This window comes from Scyliorhinus canicula, chromosome 27 (assembly GCF_902713615.1).
Source record: "Scyliorhinus canicula chromosome 27, sScyCan1.1, whole genome shotgun sequence".
NCBI lineage: Eukaryota > Metazoa > Chordata > Chondrichthyes > Carcharhiniformes > Scyliorhinidae > Scyliorhinus > Scyliorhinus canicula.
The window spans coordinates 12,857,268-12,877,712 of record NC_052172.1 but is presented as its reverse complement, the minus strand read 5'-3'; the positions used below and the strand labels follow the sequence as shown (position 1 = coordinate 12,877,712).

At 51.0% G+C, this 20,445-nt stretch overlaps 2 protein-coding genes across 2 annotated transcripts in view; both read right to left on the bottom strand.

The window, feature by feature from the left end:
* Nucleotides 1–722: 722 nt before the first annotated feature.
* Nucleotides 723–16,519, bottom strand: blvrb (biliverdin reductase B). Its single transcript, XM_038786234.1, has 5 exons — nt 16,341–16,519; nt 9,053–9,214; nt 6,734–6,823; nt 4,276–4,407; nt 723–962 (listed from the first exon to the last, which is right to left on the bottom strand). The coding sequence occupies exons 1-5, from the start codon at nt 16,414–16,416 to the stop codon at nt 802–804; spliced, it is 621 nt and encodes a 206-aa protein (XP_038642162.1). The 5' UTR covers nt 16,417–16,519; the 3' UTR covers nt 723–801.
* A 3,344-nt stretch (nt 16,520–19,863) lies between these two features.
* Nucleotides 19,864–20,445, bottom strand: part of LOC119957796 — a 47,844-nt gene continuing 47,262 nt past the window's right edge. The window contains exon 8 of the transcript XR_005458931.1: nt 19,864–19,879. The gene's annotated coding sequence lies outside the window, so the exon portion shown is untranslated. The remainder of the gene's footprint in view (nt 19,880–20,445) is intronic.

Here is a 20,445-nt window from a genome sequence, read left to right as displayed (position 1 = left end):
TTTTTAAGGGAGTGAAATTTGAGCCTGTCGTTTCTTTACCTTCTCACTGTTGACATGTGTAACCTCTGTGAAGTGTTTGTCTTTTTCCCCAAAACAAAAGCAATGTGAGAAATCTGAAATAATCTGAACCTATCTTTTCCTTCACCCTGTCCCCGGGGTGCAGGGTTCCAAGGAGATCAAGCTCCTTCACAACCCTGAAATAAGAGGAGGATGCGGTGGCGTAGTGGTGCTGTCGCTGGACTAGCAATGCAGAGACCCTGGGTAATCCGCTGGGGACTTGGGTTCAAATCCCACCACAGCAGATGGCAAAATTATAATTTAATTCCAGATTTTTAAAATTGAAAGTGGAATGAGAACATTTGTCATAAAAATCCACCTGGTTCACTAATGTAAATTAATAAAAAATGGAGGGTCTCCCTCTAAGGATGGGATTAGGATGTTGGCCTGGGTGTTCATTGTAATCCATTCCCATCTGATCTCCTAAAAGCGGTCACTGGATAGAAATCGGGAGAGATTTAGAAAAGAAAATCTGAATAACTGCTGAGTTGTCACTGTTTTTCTGGCAATTTATTCCTCAACCAATATCTAGGACATAAATTGCTAATCTCCCCCCCCCCCAACTTTCCAGGCTTGTTGAGGCTGAACTTGGAATTTCCTGGTCTGTCCATTTGAGCACTGACCCGCTTCAACATTCAGGGGCCACGTGAACCTTCGAGAAGAGCTGTGGGTTGACATCGTTTATTAGCCTGAGTGCTGATACTTAAAGAGCGTGGAGCAGCGCCACCCATTCCCTGCTCCTCGTCACGGATGCGTGTAGTTTCCAGACAGGCAGACGAACTTCCCGTCATATTCCGAAGTCGTCAGGCACTTGAGGAAGAAATGCCCCAGGTCGTGTTTCGAGATGACTCGCCCTCCCCGTTCGTTAACTGCTACGGCGTAATTCCCAGTCAGAGGATGTTCATCTGCGGAAAGGAATGGAGAAAGCAATGCTCAATGGAAGATCGGGATTGGGAGGACACAAGCAGGCACACCGGGATAAGTGAAGGTTCAAACAGGAACACTGCGAAGAGGAGAACATCAACAGGAATATCGGGATCAGGATAAAAAGGAACACCGATTGGGAAGATAAAAACAGGAATATTGGGATAGAATGGACACGTGGGAATATCGGGATAGGGAAGCCAAAAATTAATACTGGGATATGCAGGATTAAAACAGAAATATTCGGATAGGATGCAAGCAGGAATTAGGAGAGAGGACACATAGAATATCAGGATAGGGATGATACAATGAGAGAGAACTTCTGGTTGCATATGTACCCTTGACTTCATCCCAAGTAGAATTTATTTCCTGCATTAATCTGCATCGAAACAGTGCTACAGTAAACCACATTGAGATAATTTCCCTGGGCATTTGTTACAAAGATCCTAGTGAGAGCTCCCAAAGATCAACACAATAAAACGGACATCCCTCCCCAACCTGATGCGACTCTCCATCTCACTCTCCTTCTTAAAAGTGTGCCTAGAAACTTGAAATCTTTGACCACCTGTCCTGCCTGGCTGCCTCCTTGTGTGTCCAATCTCCTCGTGTAGCTCAATGCCAACGTTTGTTTGATAACATTCCTGAAAAGCACCTTGGGAAAAGGCGTTAAGGGCACTATATAAATGCAAGATGTTGTGGTTGACGGGTGATCATCATGGGCATCAGCTGTGATGCCTTCCATTGCAGAACAGCCAGATGACACAATCCAGCATTGGGCAACATCGGCCATTGAGTGGGCCGCAAGAATTGGCCCTCCTTCATCTCAGTGAGCTGCAGAATTCAAATCGGGCTTGTTCACAAACCGTGACCCCCCCATGAATAAGCTTAAATACATTTTCTAAAATAAATTAGAGTACCCAATTCATTATTTTCCAATTAAGGAGCAATTTAGCGTGGCCAATCCACATACCCCGCACATCCCTGAGGGAGAAACCCATGCAAACACGGGGAGAATGTGCAAACTCCACACGGTCAGTAACCCAGAGCTGGTATTGAACCTGGGACCTCGGCGCCGCGAGGCATCAGGGCCAACCCACTGCGCCACCGTCCTGCCCCTTCATGTCAATTCTACATGCCGGGAGTCTTCTGCCGGAAGACTCCAAGCAGCCTAAAAGGCGGCAGTGGTCGCAATTCTTCATGTAAAAGCTGGTAGCGGCAGTCCAGCCCTTCTCCAGCGCTCGGGACCACCATGGCAACGGCAGGACCAATCGCTCTGTGACCCTCCCGAACCCACCCACGACCCAGCCCGCGGGCCGTGACCCTGTCCCAGACCATTTCATGGCCGATTCAGTACATTTGTGAGATGTGATCACTGTTGTTATTTGGGGCCAGACCTTTCTGTTAACTGTTGGAATCTGCGAAACAGCAGCAAAATGATAAATTTATTGATGTTGATTGAGGGATAAGTATTGGCCGCTTCTTCTGACTCAAAGGCAAGGGTGTAACCACTGCGTTGCAGACCCTCATACCCAGCAGACAATCTACACTGGACTTACAAAGTATTTGCAGCACAGAAACAGGACATTCAACTCAACTAACCCAACGCTGCTGTTTATGTTCCACACGAGCCTCGTCCCTCTTCACCTAATTCATGAAATAATATCTCCTTTCGCCCTCCTGTATCTGCCCAGCTTCTTAAATACACCAATGTTATTCACCTAAACTACTCCCTGTGGTGGCAAGTTCTACATTCTCAGAGTCACTGAGTTTCACAACACGGTAAGAAGCCCTTTGGCCCATCGTAGTTGTGCTGGCCATCAAGCAGGTCCCTCTCTGTTCTCCAGCACTTAGTCCGTCGCCTTGTGTGTGCTATGGTGTTTCAAATCCTCATCTCACCATTCTCTGAGTAAAAGAGGTTTGCGCTGAATTCGCTCCTGGCTTATGTTATGTTTATTGCACTCTTAGAAACATTTTCCCTATCAAACGTTTTCATAATTGTAAAGACCTCAATTGGGGGGAGTGGCACAGCGATTGGCACTGCTGCTTCAAAGCGCCAGGGACCCGGTTTCGATTTCAACCGTGGGTCACTGTCTGTGTGGAGTTTGCACGATCCACCCCCTTGTCCGCGTGGGTCTCACCCGCACAACCCATGACGATGTGTTCGGTGGGTGGATTGGCCACGTTAAGTTGCCCTTAATTGGAAAAAATAATTGGGTACTCTAAACTTATTTTAGAAAATGTATTTTCCAATTAAGGGGCAATTTAGCGTGATCCCTGCTGACTCCTTGGAAGAGCAGTTGTGCTCAGTTCCAGCACTCTCCGTTTTTGCTCATGAACCTATAAGTTCCCCATCCTCAAGCACCTGTCTAAATCCCTTTTAAAATGACCTATTCAGTTAAAGCGTTCCAGGTCCGGATAACTGTGTGTGAAAACATTTCTCCCTATCACCCTCTCGATCTCAGTGATTTTCGACCCATCTCTGGTTCATTCTCACTGACCAATCAGAACCATCTTTCTGTGACTGCGCTATCAGAACCTTCCATCGTCTAAACCATTAGGCTTCATTTAGATTACATCTAGAATCCTTACAGTGCAGAAGGAGGCTATTCAGCCCATTGAGAATGTACCAGTCCTTGGAAAGAGCAACCTGCTTAAGCGCACGCCTCCAGCCTAACCCCACCCAACCATTGTGGGCAATTTATCATGGCCAATCCACCTAACCTGCACATCTCTGGACTGTGGGAGGAAACCGGAGCACCCGGAGGAAACCCACGCAGACACGGGAAAACATACAGACTCCACACAGACAGTGACCCAAGCCGGGAATCGAACCTGGGTCCCTGGAGCTGTGAAGCAGCAGTTTATCATAGGTTATCATAGAATTTACAATGCAGAAGGAGGCCATTCGGCCCATCGAGTGCACCTGCTATTGGATAGAACACCCTATCCAAGGTCAACACCTCCACCCTATCCCCATAACCAAGTACCCCACCCAACATTAAGGGCATTTTGGACACTAAGGGCAATTTATCATGGCCAATCCACCTAACCTGCACATCTTTGGACTGTGGGGGGAAACTGGAGCACCCGAAGGAAACCCACGCACACACGGGGAGGATGTGCACACTCCGCACAGACAGTGACCCAAGCCGGGAATCGAACCTTGGACCCTGGAGCTGTGAAGCAATTGTGCTATCCACAGTGCTAACCACTGTGTCACCGTGCCTTCCCTTCGGACGCCACCGTCTCGTGATCCGCAGTAATTATAGTCTAGCGTAGTAAAGATGATCTTACCGGCAATGTGAGGTGGAAATACAGCCACATAATCCAGCTCAGACTTCTTCAGTACTTCATACATCCTCTGGTGGTCCTTCGTCAAGTCCAGCAGTCGTGGCGGGATCTTGGCTTCATCCCACAGCAGGAACGCTGTAGAAATGGAAATGTCACATCAACTGGCCGCATCTTTCCCCTGCCCTCGCCGAGCTGGGATAGATTGTAAAGGACTGGTGCCAACCCCCAACCCCCCAATCCTGCCATGTTCCCCAGCCCGATGTGGTACATGGCCCCGCCATGCCACAAGATCTCAACTTTTTTACCCGTGCTCTATGAGCCGCTTGATCTGAGCTGAGCCATCAGTTATCTCTGGAACCCCACCCCAACAGCGGTGAGTGCCCTTGGAACCCTACCCCGGAAGGAATCAGATCCTCTGGAACTCTACCCTGGTGGAATTCAGAACCTCCCTAACTGTATCCCAATAGGTCATACATCGCTGCCTGGAAATTTCCCTCCAAGCCGCCCACCTCCTGATTTGGAAAGGCATCGATGTTCCTTCAATGTCATGGAAACATAGACACAGAAAATAGGTTCAGGAGTAGGCCATTCGGCCCTTCGAGCCTGCACAGCCATTCAAGATGATCTTGGCTGATCGTGCAAATTCAGTATCCCACTCCCGCTTTCTCTCCATACCCCTTGATCTCTTTAGCCGCAAGGGCCACATCCAGCTCCCTCTTGAATATATCCAACAAACTGGCCCCAACTGCTATCTGTGGTGGAGAATTCCACAAGTTCACAACTCTCTGAGAGAAGAACTTCTTCCTCATCTCAGTCCTGAATGGCTTAGTAAGAAGTCTTACAACACCAGGTTAAAGTCCAACAGGCTTGATTCAAATCACTAGCTTTCGGAGCACTGCTCCTTCCTCAGGTGAATGATTCACCTGAGGAAGGAGCAGTGCTCCGAATGATTTGAAACAAACCTGTTGGACTTTAACCTGGTGCTGTAAGACTTCTTACTGTGCCCACCCCAGTCCAACGCCGGCATTTCCACTGGATGGCTTAGCCCTTATTCTGAGGCCGTGACCCCCTAGTTCTGAGTCAAAATCCCTAACAGCACTGTGGGTGTACCTACACCAAATGGAGCGGTTCAAGAAGGCGGCTCACCCGCCACCTTCTCAGGGGCAATTCGGGATGGGCAAGAAATGCTGGTCTCGCCAGCAATACCCACATCTCATGAAAACCCATACAAATTAAATTCAAAATGAAGAGTATGTCACAGACCTGAGATAATAGATCAGGTGATGCTCTTTGTCGGTGGAACCCACACATTCCACCACCAAGGCTTTCGAAACAGAAATATAGGTGTGTGATCCAAGGCAGAATCGTCCACGCTGCGATTAGATTGAATCTCTCGATGACGATCTGAATGTTTCCCTGACATGCCCAGTTTCCTGACTCTCTTTGCCTCCTTGTTAAGGCACCGGTCGGCCATTAGATTTTCTGTCAAGTAACACTTGCTGCAATAGTCCAAATCGCAGAGGCAGCAGGGGAGGGGGTAACTCCCAATTTAGGCATTTCGATATTGTGTTAAACCCCATCAAATGGCCAACCATTTTGAAGGCAAAATGAGTGAATAAAGCGTCAGCGATGGATCAGGTTGTGACTCTCTCATCTCTGAATCAGAAGGCTGCAAGTCCACTTGAGAGCGCTTGAGCAATGTAGCTGACAGCCCCAGTGAGGGAGGGCAGCATTGTCAGAACCGCCATCTGTAGGACGAGAGGTTTAATCCACCCTCAAAGACTCCATTTTAGAAGCAGAACCAAGGTGTTATTCCTTGGTGGTCTGGGCAGTGATTGTTCCTCTACCAACAATATCTGATCATAAATGGGGGGGGCGATGGTGGCGTAGTGGCAATGTCACTGGACTAGTAATCCATGAGACTCCAATAATGCCCAGGGGATGTGGGTTCAAACCCCACCACGGCAGCAGGTGCAATTTAAATTCAATTAATAAAATCTGGAATTGAAAGCTCAGTAATGGTGACCGTGACAACTATCATCGATTGTTGAAAATAACCCCCCACCTTGTTCACTTTATGCAAGGAAATCTGCCGTCCTTACCCGGTCTGGCCTACATGTGACTCCAGACCCACAGCAACGTGGTTGACTCTGAACTTCCCTCTGAAATGGCCTCGTAAGCTAATCAGCTCATTATAGCAGGGGCTACAGTCCAAAATTGGCTTTAAAACGCTTTGGGATATCCTGATGTTGTGAAACTAAGGCAGGCCAGCAGCCTGGTTCAATTCAGCCTGGTTCAATTCAGGCTGGTTCAATTCCCGTACCAGCCTCCCCGAACAGGTGCTGGAATGTGGCAACTAGGGGCTTTTCACAGTAACTTCATTTGAAGCCTACTTGTGACAATAAGCGATTTTCATTTCATTTCATATAAATCCAGGGTTTCTTCCTTTATTTTGACTTACTTGACATACAAGCCACCACCTTCCTCACGTGGTGGGCCTTCATCGCTTCAACAATGTTCTGGGTTCCCTCGGACATCATTGAAGTCGGGCCTGTGGGAGGCAGAAGCACACCAATGAGCTTTTACCGCAAGATTTAAAGTCCAAGAGCTTTTTTTTTTAATAGGCATTACACTCCCAGACGTTCAGTGTGATAATCCTCACGAGAACCATGGGGGAAAACGATGATTGATCTCCCCATGGGCTTCGTAGAATACAGGTTCCCGTGGTGAGCGGGCTGGGGCTCGAAGCGGGACCTTTAAATGTAGCTCCCAGACCCGGAGTTCCCGATAGTCCTGGGCCGGGACGTTTGTTTTGTGAGCCGGGGGAGAGGCTTTATTTTCAGTTTAAAATAAACCAGTTTGCCTCTGAATCCGCATTTCCTAGAATTATTACATTGGCGACGAGGATCAAGCACGTGATCTGGAACACCCTTTCAAAACTCTCCAAGAACAGATCCGGTGAGAAACAAAGCAAAAAGAAAAACTTGGAAATGCCCTTGTTTGGAAAACTCGAGACCTTCACTGGATATGCTGGATTTTAGGGATGGGGCGGGCATTGACGCAGACGTGTAGGACTGGCCCCTATATGCCAAACGTATGCTCTACTTCTGTGCCAATGGCATAGAAGGGGATGACAGACATAAAGTCTGTATGTGGGGCCCCGACATTCAGCATTGTTAAGAGTTTTACTTGCTTTGCAGCCCCTGACTCTAAAACGTTTGACAAGTTTGTGGATCTCGGAAAGAACCATTTTGACCCAAAGCCGTCCGTAATCCGAGTCCTGCGAGTTTGGCCCATCCCTGACTGAGATGCTGCGCGATTGGCTAGTGTGAGGGATCAATAATGTCGCGATGCAAAAAAAATAGTGGGCAGCACAGTAGCATAGTGGTTAGCACCGTTGCTTCACAGCTCCAGGGTCCCAGGTTCGATTCCCGGCTTGGGTCACTGTCTGTGCGGAGTCTGCACATCCTCCCCTTGTGCGCGTGGGTTTCCTCCGGGTGCTCCGGTTTCCTCCCACAGTCCAAAGATGTGCAGGTTAGGTGGATTGGCCATGATAAATTGCCTTAGTGTCCGAGAAAAGGTTAGGTGGGGTTACGGGGAAAGGGTGGAGGCGTAGGCTTAAGTGGGTGCTATTTCCAAGGGCCAGTGCAGACCCAATGGGCCGAGTGGCCTCCCTCTGCACTGTAAATTCTATGATAACCCACCCTAGACCTCAAAAGGGCTTTAGAATTAGCAGTATCCTTTGGAAAGGCAGAGAAAGGGGCCCAAGAATTGCAAGGGATTATAGTCAGTAGAGTTCTCAGGCTGGGAAGGAGGTTACAGAAAATCCAGTGAAGGCCTCACCCATTATCAACTCAACATTCAGCCAGGACATCCCGGCATCTCAAATGACAGGTAGATAAGCCAGAGAAGTACCAAGGAAGCTTCCCCAGAGGGCTACAAGTGTCGGTCGCAAGGCTGCTCCAAGTGTGGCCAAAGGCCACGACCCAGGCAAGGCTGCTAGGAGCAGCAGTACGCCTGCCACCCAGGCCGGAAGCCAGAGCCTCCTCAGGCCCCGGCCTTGCAAGTCTTATCAGCCCACAGAGGACGAAACGATGCAGCTAAACTGCATCATCACCCCCAAGGCTGCCCCGACAAAGATAACACTCTACGTCGATGGCCATCACCTGGAAATAGAGCTGGATACAGGTGCCCATCCAAAGGATTCAACCAGAGGCTTAAAGCCTTTCCAGGGTCTGGCCCTATTGGGTTAGAGTCGGCCAGTCACCCACCACTCTGAGTGACAACTGGCCCATCACCGAAACAAAACTACAGCAGCTCTCTGAGCGAGCAGTCATCAGTCACATGGACAGGAAAAGGTAACTGCCCAATCTTGTCACTGTTGGCACCTCCACTGGCTGAACTATGTAATTACAGCGTGACAAGTTTACATAGGAAGGTTCTGGTATCAATGTTGACATAGGAATTTATAATTGAGAAGATGAAGTGCTGACTAAATATTTTTAATATATCATTGGACAGATTATTACCAATTAGCACTTCAGAAACCTTGATGACTCATGGACGGTAGTGAATTCCCACTACAGAAATAGGTTTATTTTGGGTGCTGGACTTCTGGATAATCCCCCTCCTATTTTAAGACATCTCACCTCATCAGGTTACATTTTGATTCTTTCCTCCCACCTATGTTTATTTAACTCCCCCTTAATCTCCTCGGTGCTACACACCACGTGGTAGTGAGTTCCACATAGCTGTCCCAAAGCCTGGCAGAGAGACTTACTCAGCTCGTTCCTGGTTCCCAGAATAACGATGACTCCGTCCTGACCTTTGACTGCCTTCTGGACGTCTTCCTTATTCAGGACGTCACCTACGATGACCTTTACCCCTTTGCATTCAGCTGGCAGTCGGGCTGGGTCACGGACCAGAACGGTGACTTCGTAACCTATGAGAAAATGGACACGTGGAGTGGGATGAACACGGATGTCGGAACCACAGTGGCTAAGGATAATTCCCACCCTGAATAATCCCTCCACATTTTACCTTGAATTCAAGTCTGGGACGTTTTACTCCCTTGACACCAACACCTCCTCCACAATAGTCCTCAACACCGGTGCCCCGCAAGGCTGCGTACTTAGTCCCCTACTCTACTCCCTGTACACCCACGACTGCCTGGCAAAACTTGGTCCCAACTCCATCTACAAGTTTGCTAACGATACGACCATAGTGGGCCGGATCTCAAATAACAACGAGTTAGAATACAGGAGGGAGATAGAGAACCTGGTGAGTGGTGTAACGACAACAATCTCTCCCTCAATGCCAGCAAAACTAAAGAGCTGGTAATTGACTTCAGGAAGCAAAGTACTGTACACACCCCTGTCAGCATCAATGGGGCCGAGGTGGAGATCGTTTGCAGTTTCAAATTCCTACGGGTGCACATCACCAAAAATCTGTCCTGGTCCACTCACGTCGACGCTATCACCAAGAAAGCACAACAGCGCCTATACTTCCTCAGGAAACTAAGGAAATTCGGCACGTCCACATTAACCCTTACCAACTTTTACAGATGCACCAAAAAAGCATCCTATCGGGCTGCATCACAGCCTGGTATGGCAACTGCTCGGCCCAGGACCGCAAGGAACTTCAGAGAGCCGTGAATACCGCCCAGTCCATCACACAAACCTGCCCCCCATCCATGGACTCCATCTACACCTCCCGCTGCCTGGGGAAAGCGGGCAGCATAATCAAGGATCCCTCCCACCCGGCTTACTCACTTTTCTTCCATCGGGCAGGAGATACAGAAGTCTGAGAACACGCACGAACAGATTCAAAAACAGCTTCTTCCCCACTGTCACCAGACTCCTAAATGACCCTCTTATTGACTGACCTCATTAACACTACACCCTGTATGCTTCATCCGATGCCAATGCTTATGTAGTTACATTGTATATCTTGTGTTGCCCTATTATGTATTTTCTTGTTTAATTCCCTTTTCTTCCATGTACTGAATGATCTGTTGAGCTGCTTGCAGAAAAATACTTTTCACTGTACCTCGGTACACGTGACAATAAACAAATCCAATCCAATCCAATCCAATGTTGAGGGATTGTGTTACTCTACAATTTAACCCCAGTGTGACGCAGGATGAAACTGTTCTCGCTATGGTAACCCATGGATGTCCTGCCTCCTCTCCACACTTGGCAAGTGATGCCCCTCAAGTTATGAGTAGTCAAAACGTCCCTCTGTGGGCAAAAAGGTGGAGCAGTGGTTAGCAATGCTGCCTCACTCTCGGACATCTATAAGATTATGCAGGAGGTGGAGGAGGTACCAGTAGAGGAGCTGAAAGATAAGTGGGAGTTAGAGCTGGGGGAACAGATAGAGGACGGGACATGGGCAGACGCCCTGGAGAGGGTTAACTCGTCGTCGTCATGTGCGCGACTAAGTCTCATTCAATTTAAGGTACTGCATAGAGCCCACATGACGGGGACAAGGATGAGTCGGTTTTTCGGGGGTGAAGACAGGTGTATTAGATGTTCGGGAAGCCCTGCGAATCATGCACATATGTTTTGGGCATGTCCGGCACTGGAGGAGTTCTGGAAGGGGGTGGCAGGGACGGTGTCGAGAGTGGTGGGGTCCAGGGTCAAGCCAGGATGGGGACTTGCGATCTTCGGGGTTGGGGTGGAACCGGGGGTACAGGAGGCGAGGGAGGCTGGAATATTAGCCTTTGCGTCCTTGGTGGCTCGGAGGAGGATCCTGATTCAGTGGAGGGACGAAAGGCCTCCGAGTGTTAACACCTGGTTAAACGACATGGCAAACTTTATCCAATTGGAAAGGATCAAATTCGCCCTGAGAGGGTCGGTGCAGGGGTTTTCCAGGCGATGGCAACCCTTCCTAGACCTCTTGGATCAGAGATAGAAACTGAGGCCATGACAGCAGCAACCCGGGAGGGGAGGGGAGGGCGGGAGGGGGGGAGGGGGGGGGGGGGGGGGGGGGGGGGGGGGAAAATGACGAAGGAAGTACGGTAGCGGCGGTGGCACGGGCAAGGCCTGCCCGAGGACGCTGCTAGAAATGATAAGTTGGTCTGACTGTCGGTTCGCCGGCGGGGGGCGGGGGGGGGGGGGATGCGTGGGTAGGGGGGGGGGGATTCTTTTTCTTTTCCTTGTTAAGTAGGGGGGGTTTGACTTTGTTTTGTTATAATTTAAATGTAAATGTAGGGGGGGGTTAAAATGTTTGTATTTTGAAAAATTCAATAAAAATTATTTAAAAAAAAAAAAGCAATGCTGCCTCACAGCGCCGAGGTCCCAGGTTCGATCCTGGCTCTGGGTCACTGTCCGCGTGAGTTTGCACATTCTCCCCGTGTTTGTGTGGGTTTCGCCCCCACAACCCAAAGATGTGCAAACTAGGTGGATTGGCCGTGCTAAATTGCCCCTTAATTGGAAAATATGAATTGGGTACTCTAAATTTTTTTTTTTAAATGTCTCTCTGTAATGTAGCGAGATACCTGTGGTCCTGTGGGACAATGGTTGAGATAACTTAACCCTTTAACTCCACCTGTCATCAACTACAACTAATGGGGGTTTAGGAATCGTTTCAGTGTCACTATGTTCCAACCCTTTAGTTTTATTCTGGTCCCATTTTTCCTCCCAACCTCTCCTGGTGAAGTGTTAGAATCTGCCCACAGAAAATGCCTATTAGCCTCAGAACATTTGGCAGCCTCTGGCCATTCTGGACTTGAATGTGTGTCAATTACATTTGATTACGTGCAAGTGGAAAGCACTCAGTCAGGTTTCACTTGAACAGATATAAGGGGATACTGATGAAAACTGAGGTGTGGTTGAGGTAGGAGGCGTACGCCTGTAATGTCTCACTCTGTAAGTAAATGTTATACTGAATAAAGATTGACTCCAGTTCTAACTTTCACCAGCTGGCTTCCTTGAATATAACAGCATTGTTCAACAATAAGCCCAGATTGAGGAAAGGCTTGTTTCCTGAAACGGGTTTGACTCACTTGATAGAAGTAGAAGGAATTCATAGAATCCCTACAGTGCAGAAGGAGACCATTCAGCCCATCGGGTCTGAACCAACAAACTCCCCCACCTTTCCCCCCTAACCCCATCTAACCTACATATCCCTTGACACCCAGGGGCAATTTTATCATGGTCAATCCACCTAACCTGCACCATCTTTGGACTCCTCCCACACTGCCCATGGGAGCGAGCGTCATTTGCAAGGACAGCATCCAATGTCCATTCCTAATTGCCCCTTGAGAAGGTAGTGGTGAGCCGCCTACTTGAGCCGCTGCAGTACCTGTGGTGTAGGTACACCCAATGTGCTGTTAGGGAGGGAGTTCCAGGATTTTGACCCAGCGACAATGAAAGAACGGCCGATATGTTTCCAAGTCAGGATGCTATGCGCCATGGAGGGAAGTTTACACTGGTGGTGTCCTCAAGCACTTGCTGCTGCTATGCCTCTAGGTGGTAGAGCTTGGACAGTCTAGCAGTGCATCTTGTAAATGGTACATATTCTGCTGAGTGCCATTGGTGGAGGGAGTGAATGTGTAAGGTGGTGGGTGGGATGCTGATCAAGTGGGCTGCTTTGCTTGGAAGGTTGTTGGATGTTCTTAAAACTGTTCCCATCCAAGCAAATGGTGAGTATCCAGCACGCTCCTGACTTGTAGCTTGTAGATAGTGGACAGGCTTCAGGGGTTCAGGAGGTGAGTTACTCATCTCAGACCTGCTCTTGTAGACACATGTATATGGCTGCTCCAATTCTGCTTCTCATCAAAGGTAAGCATTTCACCCCCAGAATGTTGATCGTGGGGGATTCAGCGATGGACATGCCGTTGAAGATCAAGAGAAACAGCCAGACCTTCTCTTATTGGGGATGGTCATTCCTTGACCCTTTCATGGCATGAATGTTTCTGACCACTCAGCGAACCAAACCTGAATGTTGTCCAGGTCTTGCTGCTTTTCAGACACTGACTGCTTCAGTATCTGAGAAGGTGCAATTGGAACTGAAATGCTGCAATCATTAACAACCATCCCCTCATCTGACCTCGAGTTGATTAACGTCCCTCCCTGTCATTGGGAGATAAGAAACTGAAAGCAGCAACCCCTTCACTTATCTGCCAGTTACAGGCTGTTGTTTGATCAAGGAAGGAACCAGCCAATGAGCGGCAATGCTTGTGAGAACGAGTCAGCAAAAACACAACGTGACTCAGCAAAGAGAGGTGGAGAGGAACCAACAATCGGGTCAAAGGTTGTCAGCAGAGTTGCACAAATGGTCTTTTTCATCGATGGAAAAGAAGGGATTTGCATTCTGATGGCTCCTTGCAGAATGTCCCGAGGTGCTTTCCAGTCGATCGCGGGCTTTTGGAGATGTTGGAAGGAAAATATGAACAGAAGGAGGCCATTCAGCCCCTTAAGCATGTTCACCATTCAATGAGGTCATGGCTAACCCATATCCCTTAAAAACCTTTGGTTTACAAAAAGCTCTCTATTTCAGTGTTAACAATTGATCGTGCATCAGTTATCCTTTGCAAATTCCCACTTCCATTTCTCTTCCCACACCTAGGAGAGCACTTAAGGCAGACATTTGTTCATTTGCATGGCTCGTTATTCCCGGATTAGGTCACTAGTCTGTCAACCGGGGCTGATAGCTTGAGGGCCCTACTCCACATCAAGCACGGCTGACGGGGAGTCCTTCCCACTCTTACCACCAGCCATTGGCATGTTTGGAAGGATTTGGCAGGTTGGCCGTGTTACAAACCTACCTTCCTTGACTGTCCAAGATCTGGACAACATTGAGGCTCGGCCTGCTAAAGGGTCAGAAACATTCCTGGAGTGGGGCTCAATCCCGGAGCTGGGAGGCTGGGAAGCTAATCCACTGCGCCATAAGACCTCCATCCTTTGCAAAAGCGAGTTCCAAACTTGATTTCCCTTGTGTGTGTCCTTATCATTTAAAAAAAAAATCTTTATTAGTGTCACAAGTAGGCTAACATGAACCCTGCAATGAAGTTCCTGTGAAAATCCCCTAGTCGCCACATTCCGGCGCCTGTTTGGGTACACGGAGGGAGAGAATTCAGAATGTCCAATTCATCTAATAAGCACGTTTTTCGGGACTTGTGGGAGGGAACCGGAGCACCCGGAGGAAACCCACGCAGACACGGGGAGAACGTGCAGACTCCACACAGACAGTGACCCAAGCCGGGAATGGAACATGGGTCCCTGGAGCTGTAAAGCAACAGTGCTAACCACTGTGTTACCGTGCCGCCCACTGTGATAACAGCCAAGTGGTCAACTCGGATTCATCTGCCCTGGCCCCCCCCACCCACCCACCGCTCCCCCCAGGCATCACCCGGAAAGGGTACAGGGGGGGGGGGGGGAGAGGGGAATGGGGAAGAGGGGTGGGGAGTGGCAATGCTCCAGGATCTGAGCACATCATGTCGAGCTGACACTTCCAGTGTGTGTGCGTAGCACTGAGGGAGCGCTGCACCGTCAGAGATGCCAATTTTCAGTTCAAAAGTTAATCCGATGCCCAGTCTGCTCTCTCAGGTAGACGTGGTTTCCAAGGGGAGCCCCCAAATGCCTCCCCCCTCCCCCCCCCCATTGGTCCAGGACCATAAGATCTTGATTGTAAAGCACCGTGGGACGTCCAGGGGCTGTGTAAATACAACGCCTCACTCTTTTTAAACGTCCATGACTGCACACAGGAGCTATGCATGTGTACGTAAGAACTGAAAATGTAAATCAAATGTCACATTGTGAACTTCAAATTAGAATGGAGTCTTGGAAAGGAAACTTCACCCAGCACAGGGAGTGTAAACTCCATCCTGTGGGCCGTGTATCTGCCCAATTTAATGTTGACAGAGAGGAACTGTTCCCGCAGCGCCAGAAATGGCCGAATGTCCTTGACTCGCTCGCTGGATGATTAATATTAGCTCCCCACCACCCCCACCCCCTCCTCCCCACCCCCCACACACATACACAAACACACGCACTGGGCAAAGAGGGGCCAGAGAACGAGAAAGTGTCCACTTAAACTACCCACTGAAATAGATCCCTAAACTGCAATTGAGGAAAGTTGCCCTCGCTGGTCACGTTCCCCCCCCCCCCCCCCCCCCACACACACACACACTCCACCCCCACACACACACACTCCACCCCCAATCTCACTGGTCAGAATACCGGGTCCCACTGGTCAGTTTCCCGGGTCTCAGTGGGTCAGTATCTGGTCAGTTTCCCAGGTCTCAGTGGTCAGTTTCCCGGATCTCAGTGGTCAGTTTCCCGGGTCTCAGTGGGTCAGTATCTGCTCAGTTTCCCGGATCTCAGTGGTCAGTTTCCCGGATCTCAGTGGTCAGTATCTGCTCAGTTTCCCGGATCTCAGTGGTCAGTTTCCCGGGTCTCAGTGGGTCAGTATCTGGTCAGTTTCCCGGGTCTCAGTGGTCAGTATCTGCTCAGTTTCCCGGGTCTCAGTGGTCAGTATCTGCTCAGTTTCCCGGATCTCAGTGGTCAGTTTCCCGGGTCTCAGTGGTCAGTATCTGGTCAGTTTCCCGGATCTCAGTGGTCAGTTTCCCGGGTCTCAGTGGGTCAGTATCTGATCAGTTTCCCGGGTCTCAGTGGGTCAGTATCTGATCAGTTTCCCGGGTCTCAGTGGGTCAGTATCTGATCAGTTTCTCGGGTCTCAGTGGGTCAGTATCTGATCAGTTTCCCGGGTCTCAGTGGGTCAGTACCTGATCAGTTTCCCGGGTCTCAGTGGGTCAGTATCTGGTCAGTTTCCCGGGTCTCAGTGGGTCAGTATCTGGTCAGTTTCCCGGGTCTCAGTGGGTCAGTATCTGCTCAGTTTCCCGGGTCTCAGTGGGTCAGTATCTGGTCAGTTTCCCGGATCTCAGTGGTCAGTATCTGGTCAGTTTCCCGGATCTCAGTGGTCAGTTTCCCGGATCTCAGTGGTCAGTTTCCCGGGTCTCAGTGGTCAGTATCTGGTCAGTTTCCCGGATCTCAGTGGTCAGTTTCCCGGGTCTCAGTGGGTCAGTATCTGCTCAGTTTCCCTGGAGGATTGCAGCCGGTTCTCACCTGCAGCGATTGCCTGCGGCAGGGTGGCCAGTCCGGTCATCCCGGTGGAGCCGAATATCGCCACCTTTACCCCCATGTTTAAGCTGAATCCTCAGTCTGTCTGTCTCTCTCTCTGCGTAGCGACCCGAATGTTCTGTCTCCTCGATTTGTAACATTATCTTCGGCTTCCGTACAAGACTCCGCCCAGCGGCCGGGGACCGCCCCCAGAACAGAGACCTCCCCCTCACCCCACCTATTTCCCCCTCTCCCCCCATCCATCCCTCCCTCTCCCCACCCATCCCCCCCACCCATCTCCCCCTCCCCCACCCATCCATCCCTCACTCCCTCCACCCACACTCCCCTTCCGATCTCCCCCTCCCCCCACCCATTTACCGCTCCCTACCCCACCCATCCATCCCTCCCTCCCTCCACCCATCTCCCCCACCCATCCATCCCTCACTCCATCCACCATCTCCCCCTCCGTCCACCCACCCTCACCCCCACCCATCTCCCCCTCCCCCACCCATCCATCCCTACCTCCACCCACCCTCCCCTCCACCCATCTCCCCCATCCCTTCCGATCTCCCCCTCCCCCACCTATTTCCCCCCCATCCATCCCTCCCTCCCCCACCCATCCCTCCCTCCCTCCCTCCCTCCACCCACACTCCCCTTCTGATCTCCCCCTCCCCCATCCATTTACCGCTCCCTCCCCCACCCATCTCCCCCTCCCCCACCCATCCATCCCTCCCTCCACCCACCTCCCCCATCCCTTCCGATCTCCCCCCACCCATTTACCGCTCCCTCCCCCACCCATGCATCCCTCCCTCCCTCCACCCATCTCCCCCACCCATCCATCCCTCACTCCATCCACCATCTCCCCCTCCGTCCACCCACCCTCACCCCCACCCATCTCCCCCTCCACCCATCTTCCCCTCCCCTTCCGAACTCCCCCTCCCCCACCCATCTACCGCTCCCTCCCCCACCCATCCATCCCTCCCTCTACCCATCTCCCCCTCCCTCCACCCATCTCCCCCTCCACCCATCTCCCCCTCCACCCATCTCCCCCTCCACCCATCTCCCCCTCCCCCTACCGATCTCCCCCTACCCCCAACCATCTACCGCTCCCTCCCCACCCATCCATCCCTCCCTCCCTCCACCCAACGCCCCCTCCCTCCACCCATCTCCCCCTCCCTCCACCCATCTCCCCCTCCACCCATCTCCCCCTCCCCCTACCGATCTCCCCCTCCCCCCACCCATCTCCCCCTCCCCCACCCATCTCCCCCTCCCCTCACCCATCTCCCCCTCCCCACCCATTCATCCCTCCATCCACCCATCTCCCCCTCCCTCCCCCATGTCCCCCTCCCCCCACCCAACTACCCCTCCCTCCACCCATCTCGCCCTCCCCCATCCATCTACCGCTCCCTCCCCCCCATCTATCCCTCCCTCCCTCCACCCATCTCCCCCTCCCTCCACCCATCTACCCCTCATTCCACCCATCTCCCCCTCCCTCCACCCATCTCCCCCTCCCTCCACCCATCTCCCCCTCCCCCACCCATCCATCCCTCCATCCACCCATCCCTCCATCCACCCATTTCCCCCTCCCTCCACCCATCTCCGCCTCCCCTACCCATCCATTCCTCCCTCCTCCCACCCATCCATCCCTCCCTCCCTCCATCCATCTCCCCCCTCCTTCCACCAATCTCCCTATCCCTCCACCCATCTCCCCCTTCCCCCACCCATCTCTCCCTCCCTCCACCTATCTCCCCCTCCCCCACCCATCTATCCCTCCCTCCACCCACCCATCCCTCCCTCCCTCCACCTATCTCTCCCTCCCTCCGCCTATCTCCCCCTCCCTCCACCCATCCATCCCTCCCTCCATCCACCCATCTCCCCCTCCCTCCACCCATCTCCCCCTCCCTCCACCCATCACCCCCTCCCTCCACTCATCTCCCCCTCCCCTACCCATCCATCCCTCCCTCCATCCACCCATCTCCCCCACCCTCCACCCATCTCCTCCTCCCCCACTCCCATCTGGAAATACATCGATGTCAAATTCCTGAACGCAGTTGAGAAACCCTTGACCCCCCCCTGTGACCTTTACGGCAGTAATATCTCAGACTATATTTGGATCATTAAAGTATCTGATTAGTTTTCGTCCCCTTATTTAAGGAAAGGTTTATTATCATTGGAGGCAGTTACAGGGGAGGTTTCCTGGGAAGACCCTGGGTATGGAGGGGCTGCCAGATGATCAGGTTGGATCTCTCCTACTTGGAGTTCAGAAGAATGAGAGGTGATGGTAACACTTGGGTCACTAAGTACGCACGTTTCCATATTCATTTTTTAAATTGTTTAATTAAAACATCCTCAACTATAGACTGTTTCACCATAGTACTTAATTTCAATGCAAGAAAAAAAAACTCGCATTGAGTCTTGTCCGAATTCATAACCAATTCAATCCTGTCCATGTGATCCAATTAAGCTCTGCAACTGAAAATGAAATGAAATGAAAATTGCTTATTGTCACAAGTAGGCTTCAATAAAGTTACTGTGAAAAGCCCCTAGTCGCCACATTCTGGCCCCTGTCCAGGGAGGCTGGTACGGGAATCGAATCGTGCTGCTGGCCTGCTTTAAAAGCCAGCGATTTAGCTGAGTGAGCTAAACCAGCCCCTAGCTGTCTCTTCTATAGATGTAACACCATCTTTCTGTGCTGATTCATTGGAATGGGAGCAACACTTTCTAAACCTGATTACTGTTTTTCAGCTTTTACAGACCTACTCTGCTTGATTAAACCAATATCTTTAATAGTCCCAGAAGCAAGACTCCCGATCTGAAATTGCTCTTTAATCCTGTCCACGTGATCAGAATCTTCAGTACCACCCCATAATGGTGAATCTTCAGTACCACCCCATAATGGTGAATCTTCAGTACCACCCCGTAATGGCGAATCTTCAGCACCACCCCAGAGATGGGGCAGCACGGTAGCACAAGTGAATAGCACTGTGGCCTCACAGCGTCAGGGTCCCAGGTTCGATTCCCTGCTGAGTCACTGTGCGGAGTCTGCACGTTCTCCCTGTGGCCACGTTGGTTTCTTCTAGGTGCTCCGGTTTCCTCCCACAGTCCAAAGATGTGCAGGTTAGGTGGATTGGCCATGATAAATTGCCCTTAGTGACCAAAAAGGTTAGGAGGGGTTATTGGGTTACGGGGATAGGGTGGAAGTGAGGGCATAAGTGGGTCGATGCAGACTCAATGGGCCGAATGGCCTTCTTCTGCACTGTATGTTCTATGTTCTACAAGAAATCATCATGAAGATACCTGAAAATGTTCTTTTATGAAACCAATAAAATATTGCAGGATCTGACTTCCTATTGTAAGAAGTCTTACAACACCAGGTTAAAGTCCAACAGGTTTGTTTCAAACACGAGCTTTCGGAGCACGGCTCCTTCTTCAGGTGAACCGTGCTCCGAAAGCTCGTGTTTGAAACAAACCTGTTGGACTTTAACCTGGTGTTGTAAGACTTCTTACTGTGCTCACCCCAGTCCAACGCCGGCATCTCCACATCATGACTTCCTATTGTTAGCAATTCAGATCTCACTGATCAACTACCACACTCTGGTGCCAAAGAAGCTGAGTGATTTCCAATGTTGCTGTCTGCGGTGTATCCGGCCTGGACATCATCACAACTGTGGCAGCCCTCTCAAAGGCAGAGCTGTCTTGGCGATTCTCAGCCTAGAGATGGGCTGAAGTGAGACCCAGGATTGAACTCGTTGTAGATGAGGACATTAGATAACTTGTGTGTTGTGCTTGTTTGGGTGGGGGGGGGGGGGGGTCTCCGCCCCGTCTGTGACTTCCTGCCCCCCCCCCCCCCCCTCGGTTTAGGGATTACTGTCCCCTCTGTCCCACATCGACCCGGACAAGACAGGGTTGTTGTTTGCTGAACACTTACTAACGTTCCTTCCCCGCACGTTCGAACCGCCCAACCGCCCGTCCGGCAGCCCCACGTCCTGGGGAGCCGCTCCCCTCACTGGCCACAGCCTGAGGGGGAAACCGACCTCGCCACCCCAGCGGGACTGTAACCTTATCCGCCCCAGGAGAGGCCCGCCGAGGGGCAAGGGGACCAGGGCCAGAC